Source organism: Ammodytes marinus (genome assembly GCF_949987685.1).
Source record: "Ammodytes marinus genome assembly, contig: scaffold_193, whole genome shotgun sequence".
In the NCBI taxonomy this organism is placed as follows: Eukaryota; Metazoa; Chordata; class Actinopteri; order Uranoscopiformes; family Ammodytidae; genus Ammodytes; species Ammodytes marinus.
This window is the reverse complement of record NW_027648522.1, coordinates 20,001-27,500: the sequence shown is the minus strand read 5'-3', so window position 1 is coordinate 27,500 and position 7,500 is coordinate 20,001. Positions and strand designations below refer to the sequence as shown.

The window sequence follows — 7,500 nt, the reverse complement described above, 5'->3', positions numbered from 1 at the left end:
TCCTATATTATAGAGAGTTTTTAAACAATTTTTGCAACTTTTTTTTGCGACGATAGTAAGTAGAATCTATAATAGTCCAAAGACTTTTATACTTTTTTTTTGCGACCTTTTGAAAAAAAAAAAATTGGATGACTATTAGGATTTTTTCCCCGTACCATTTCCTATATTTTGGTGACTTTTTTGTGACTTATATTTGCGACTTAAGTAAGTAAAATTAATATATAACATCATAAGAGATATATAGTACTCACAGTGAGGACTCTCCTTGCCCCCTGCCTTCAGTAGCAGCTTGGCTATAGGTGTGTTGTTAGTCATGATGGAGATGTGTAGGGGTGTTCTTAGAAGCTTTTTAGTAACATTTTATTTGCGACTTTTTAATTTTTATTCTTCTTCATATTTTAGCGACTTTCTTAAGACTCTTTGTGATTAATATTTTTTTAATATTAGGATTTCCTTTCTCATATTTTGTTGACTTTTATTTTAAATTTTATTTTTATTTTTTGCTACTTCTACTAATATTTTCATACTCAGAGTTATAACACATATAAATGATGTATATAATATCATACTCACAGTGAGGACTCTCCTTGCCCCCTGCCTTCAGTAGCAGCTTGGCTATGGGAGTGTTATTGGTCATGATGGAGATGTCCAGAGGAGTGAGTCCCTGGCTGTTTGGTGTGTTCAGGTCCAGCTCCTCGGCTGTGAACTGGAACAACAGAATCTGAACCGTGTCCAAGTCCTGCTGCTCCACAGCCTCAAACAGACAGTCGCTGCCCTGCATGGTCTAGAAGGGGGAAACACATGGGATATTTTCATGTTGATATAAGTGTTAAATCGCTCCATATTCATACAGTGATCACTTATATAGTGTGCATAGAGTGTATTCATGTTTTATCTGTATCTATGCAATCACACAGCCTCAAACAGACAGTCACTGCCCTGCATGGTCTAGAAGGAGAGAAAACAAACACATGGGATATAAGTTAAGATAACCCTCTCACCCAGGACTAAACCCCCCCCCTCCCCCCTAACTTTATTTAGTCGCTACTTGTTTGTTTTTTTGTTTTGTTTTTTTAATTTTTCATGTGTATTTGTAGATATTTTTGTATGAAAGCTTATTATGTTTTGTAAGATGTATTTTAATTTTAACCCGGAGACACCTGTTCCCTGTGTATGTGATTTTGTTGTTCCAAAAAATTAAAAACCCAATGAATAAATTAAACAAATCATTACATTACATTACATTAGTCAGTCGCTGCATGGTCTAGAAGGGAGAAAATACATGGGATTTATATATGTTAATATAAGTGTTAAATCGCTCCATATTCATACAGTGATCACTTATATAGTGTGCGGGTCTCTGCATGTAATTGGCAGATACATTTTCTGGTATGAAAAGTTAAGATAACCCTCTCAAATCAAAATCAATAAACAGATGTAATAAAAAAAAATATGGATCACATTTAATGTTTTTCAGTGGGTCTGTCCAAAGCAGTAAATAAAGGATAATCAGGAAATATTCACTGATTTTGACAGAAAGTGATTTTGACAACAAGCGTTCTCCAGAATCACTGACTACAAGGCCTTAAACAGACAGTCACTGCCCTGCATGGTCTACAGGGGAGAAGCAGATGGGATATATATATACAAATAATACATTAATACATCTTAAAGGGGAGGTTAAACTTGAAACAAAAATCAGAAATAAAACTAAAAAGTGTATTTAGTTTCCTAACTAGTTAATGTATTTTTTAGTAGTTTAGTAGTATCACAAAATCACAAAAGCAAAGAGATAAAGAGCCTGCAGAACACAGCTCAATAAAGCCCAGAGTAAAACAGCTCAATAACTGTCCCTAGTTAAAGCAGGATTTACAGTTTTAATCAAATGCAGATCCACACAGGAGCGAAGATAACACAGAGAAGAACGATCAATGTCTGCCGCACTTTCTCTGACAGCAAACAGTGAAAATGGATCTTTCTTTTCTTTTCTCTTCTTTTTATTTCTTTTAAGATATTTTTTTTTTGGCATTTTTATGCTTTATTGATAGTGTAGAGACAGAGTTGAAATGGGGCAGAGAGGGGAGTGACATGCAGAGAGCGACCGCGGGCTGGAATCGAACCCGGGTCCGCTGCTGGCCGAGGCCCATGTGGGGGGGGGACGCCCTACCAACTGAGCTAAGGGCGCCCCCCACTTCATTCCTTTCTGAAGACTTTTCTGTTTCCATTTTAACCTGCAATGTTATTGTATTTAAATATTATAGTTCTATTAATTAGCTTTTAAATGTTTTATTTCTATTCATTCGCTTTTCTGATGTGTATTATCTATTTTAATCTTGCCCCTGTAAAGCACTTTGAATGGCCTTGTGTCTGAATTGTGCTATAGGAATAAACTTGCCGTGCCTTTGCATTGTCGAATTGGAATTCTTATCACAACAAAATTGGAGAGAAAAATATGAAAAGCCTTAAAGCTCTGGACAAAATTAAGAGACCACTCCAAATGTTCAGTGTCTCTTGTTTTACTATGTATAGGCATATGTTTGAGTATGTTATTTTTTACGATTTTTTGGGGCATTTTCAAGCTTTATTTGACAGCACAGAGTTGAAATGGAGAGAGAGAGAGAGAGAGAGAGAGAGAGAGAGAGAGAGAGAGAGAGAGAGAGAGAGAGAGAGAGGGGGATGACCTGCAGTAAAGGTCCACGGGTCAGATTTGAACCCACGACCACTGCAACGAAGGCCGGAGCCAATATGGGACGCGCTCTATCCACTACACCACCGGAGCGCCCCATGTTTGAGTAGTTGACGTTTCATGTGGTGTTGAAGAAAAGCAGTTGTTTGTGTGAAGGCGTTTCACACACACACACACACACACACACACACACACACACACACACACACACACACACACACACACACACACACACACACACACAGGCAACATTTACAAAGGCATAAAGCAACCTGTCACTCACATAACACGGTTACCTTCAGACTGTTTCATAAATGTCACGTGATTCACATATCAATTTGACCTCCTGGTGTGAGTGTGAGTGTGTGTTTGTGTGTGTGTGTGTGTGTGTGTGTGTGTGTGTGTGTGTTTGTGTGTGTGAGTGTGTGTGTGTGTGTGTGTGTGAGTGTTTGTGAGTGTTTGTGTGTGGCTCCAGCAAAACACCATTTAATTCCATCCTAACCGCTCTGACACTGCTTTGAATTTCACATTTATGATTCGTCACTTTTGCACTACACAGTTTTTCTCTCTCTCTTGTTCTCTTGTACTTTGATTGGTTCGCACTCAAACAGTAAATCAGTGTCTGTGTGTATATCTGAGTACACACTTCAAATCAGTGTCTTTGTGTGTATCTGAGTACACACTTCAAATCCGTGTCTTTGTGTATATCTGAGTACCCACTTCAAATCAGTGCTAAACTGTTTTATAGTGTATTCATATCATTCTGTATTCATCTAGTGTGACGGCTCATACTGTGTGAGAGAGTGTGTGTGTGTGTGTGTGTGTGTGTGTGTGTGTGTGTGTGTGTATGTGTGTGTGTGTGTGTGTCTGTCCGTCTGTGTGTGTGTTTGTGTCTGTCCGTCTGTGTGTGTGTATGTGTGTGTGTCTGTCTGTCTGTCTGTGTGTGTGTATGTGTGTCTGTCCGTCTGTGTGTGTGTGTTTGTGTCTGTCCGTCTGTGTGTGTGTGTGTCTGTGTGTGTCTGTCCGTGTCCGTCTGTCTGTATGTGTCTGTCTGTCTGTCTGTGTGTAGCTCCAGCTTATAAATATATTGGAATGTTGTTTATTTTCAATACTTCTGCAAACTCCCTCCTACATACTCAACATGTATAGTACTCATCCGGGCATTTCTCGCCTAAACAAACTCGCATACACAACCACACCATACTCAAACTGACATAGAAATGAGTATGAGTAGGACGTTATTATGGCTTTTAGTATGAGTAGGACGAAAGCATGGCTTTTAGTATGAGTAGGATGTTAGTATTAGTAGGATGTTAGTAGGGCTTTTAGTATGAGTAGGACGTTATTAGGGCTTTTAGTATGAGTAGGACATAGGGCTTTTAGTATGAGTAGGACGTTGGTAGGGCTTTTAGTATGAGTGGGACGTTATTATGACTTTTAGTATGAGTAGGACGTTAGTAGGGCTTTAGTATGAGTAGGACGAAAGTATGGCTTTTAGTATGAGTGGGATGTTAGTATTAGTAGGATGTTAGTAGGGCTTTTAGTATGAGTAGGACGTTAGTTTGGCTTTTAGTATGAGTAGGACGTTAGTAGAGCGTTTAGTATGAGTAGGATGTTAGTAGAGCTTTTAGTATGAGTAGAATGTTAGTAGAGCTTTTAGTATGAGTAGGACGATAGCAGGGCTTTAAGTATGAGTAGGACGTTAGTATGAGTAGGACGTCAGTATGAGTAGGACGTTAGTATGAGTAGGACGTTAGTAGAGCTTTTAGTATGAGTAGGACGATAGCAGGGCTTTAAGTATGAGTAGGACGTTAGTAAAGGTTATAGCATGAGTAGGACGTTAGTAAGGCTTATAGCATGAGTAGAACGTCAGTAGGGCTTTTAGCATGAGTAGGACGTTAGTAGAGCTTTTAGTATGAGTAGGACGTGAGTAGGGCGTTTAGTATGAGTAGGACGTTAGTAGGGCTTTATTATGAGTAGGACGTTAGTAGGGCGTTTAGTATGAGTAGGATGTTAGTATGAGTAGGATGTTAGTAGGGCTTTTAGTATGAGTAGGATGTTAGTAGGGCTTTTAGTATGAGTAGGACGTTGGTAGGGCTTTTAGTATGAGTAGGACGTTAGTAGGGCTTTTAGTATGAGTAGGACGTTAGTAGGGCTTTTAGTATGAGTAGGACGTTGGTAGGGCTTTTAGTATGAGTAGAACGTTATTATGGCTTTTAGTATGAGTAGGACGTTAGTTGGGCTTTAGTATGAGTAGGACGAAAGTATGGCGTTTAGTATGAGTAGGATGTTAGTATGAGTAGGACGTTAGTAGGACGTTTAGTATGAGTAGGACGTTAGTAGGGCTTTTAGTATGAGTAGGATGTTAGTAGGGCTTTAGTATGAGTAGGATGTTAGTATGAGTAGGACGTTAGTAGGGCGTTTAGTATGAGTAGGACGTGAGTTGGGCGTTTAGTATGAGTAGGACGTGAGTTGGGCGTTTAGTATGAGTAGGACGTACGTATGGCTTTTAGAACACAGTGAATAGCCACTTCACATCAGTGCTAAACTGTTTTGTAGTGTATTAATATCACTGTGACGTATGGAGTGTTTGGTCTTCAGATTTCAGAGGACACAGTCTGCCGCTTTCTTTCATGTCTGCTGTGGTGACGGCTTGGTAAATGTCAACACACACACACACACACACACACACACACACACACACACACACACACACACACATCAAGACAAAAACACACACACACACACACACACCGACACACACACACACACACAGACACACACACACACAGTATGAGCCGTCACACATCATGCACATACTAACTAACACACACACACACACACACACACACACACGGACACAGAGACACACACACACACACACACACACTTACACACATCAAGACAAAAACACACACACACACACACCGACACACACACACACAGACGCACACACACACAGTATGAGCCGTCACACATCATGCACATACTAACTAACACACACACACACACACACGGACACAGAGACACACACACACACACACACACACACACACACACATAAACACACACACACACACATCGACACACACACACACACACACACACACACACACACACACACACACAGTATGAGCCGTCACATGTGATGAATCTCAGCGACCAAATGTTTCACAGGGCAGCAGGCTGGATGTGGCGATAGCAGCACAAGTGGAGCTATGAGTGTGTGTGTGAGTGTGTGTGTGTGTGTGTGTGTGTCTGTGTGTGTGTGTGTGATTGTGTGTGTGTGTGTCTGTGACTGTGTGTGTGTGTGTGTGTGTGTGTGTGTGTGTGTGTGTGTGTGTGTGTGTGTGTGTGTGTCTGTGACTGTGTGTGTGTGTGTGTGTCTGTGACTGTGTGTGTGTGTGTGTGTCTGTGACTGTGTGTGTGTCTGTGACTGTGTGTGAGTGTGTGTGTGTGTGTGTGTGTGTGTGTGTGTGTGTGTGTGACTGTGTGTGTGTGTGTTTGTGTGTGATTGTGTGTGTGTGTGTGTGTGTGTGTGTGTGTGACGGTGAGAGATTTCCCGAATGCTTTTCAACAAGATCTTCCATCAGTGTCCGAGTGTTCTCCAACAGACTCAATGATACTTTACTTTATAGAAAGAAGCTCTTAAAGCCCTACTTCACCGGTGGAAATATGAAGGTGTAAGGCAAGGCAAGGCAAGGCAAGTTTATTTATATAGCACAATTCAGACACAAGGCCACTCAAAGTGCTTTACAGGGGCAAGATTAGAATACATAAAACACATTAGAAAACATTTAAAAGCGAATAAAAGAAGCAAATAATTAAAAAAATAATAATTAAAACTCGATTTAAAAACATAATAAAAGAAGCAAATAAAATGAAAATTGCAGGTTAAAATGGAAACAGAAAAGTCTTCAGACTCGATTTAAAAGAACTGAGAGTTGCAGCAGACCTCAAGTTTTCTGGGAGTTTGTTCCAGATTTTTGGTGCATAAAAACTAAAAGCTGCTTCTCCTCGTTTAGTCCTAACTCTAGGGACTGTAAGTAGACCTGTCCCAGACGACCTAAGGGCTCTGGACGGTTCATAACTTATCAGCAGATCAGTAATGTATTTTGGCCCTAAACCATTTAGTGCTTTATTGAACTCTGAGATCCTATGTAGTATAAATGTGCAACTTTTTTAGAAATCGGTTCATCCTAGCCTGAGAAAAGGCAGAAAGAGTGTTTTATGGTCTCACTGTCTAACTAACCCTGCATTTTCCTACGTGTGACATCACATGTAGGGTTAGGATTAACAGGACAGCTGGGCCAAGGGAAGACTGAGGGAAGACTGAGGGAAGAAAAACCTCATTCATTATATTATAATAGTGATTTCATAATGATAGAACGCCGGTTCTATATGGGTGAAGTATTCCTTTAACTGTCTAGGGCTGCAGGATTTGACAGTACAGAGTTGAAATGGAGAGAGAGAGAGAGAGAGAGAGAGAGAGAGAGAGAGAGAGAGAGAGAGAGAGAGAGATAGATAGAGAGAGAGAGAGGGGGGGTGACCTGCAGTAAAGGTCCACGGGTCGGATTTGAACCCACGACCACTGCAACGAAGGCCGGAGCCAATATGGTACACGCTCTATCCACTACACCACCGCAGCGCCGCACAACTCTATCAAACTTGGCACCCAGCCCAACACAAATGATGAAGTATTTTATTTTTGGATTTTGTTTTCTAAGTGGCAAATGGACTTGACTTATAAAGCGCTCTTTAGCCGATTTTCTCAGACCCAAAGCGCTTTACATTTCTTACCACATTCACGCATT

General features: G+C 40.5%; 1 protein-coding gene across 1 annotated transcript in view; it reads right to left on the bottom strand.

The window, feature by feature from the left end:
• ankfn1a (ankyrin repeat and fibronectin type III domain containing 1a) overlaps window positions 1-7,500 on the bottom strand; it is a gene marked incomplete at both ends in the record, with an annotated part of 54,460 nt that overhangs the window by 42,964 nt on the left and 3,996 nt on the right. The window contains one exon of the mRNA XM_080054312.1: window positions 574-784. Within this exon, the coding sequence (XP_079910438.1) occupies window positions 574-784 (211 nt within the window). The remainder of the gene's footprint in view (window positions 1-573; window positions 785-7,500) is intronic.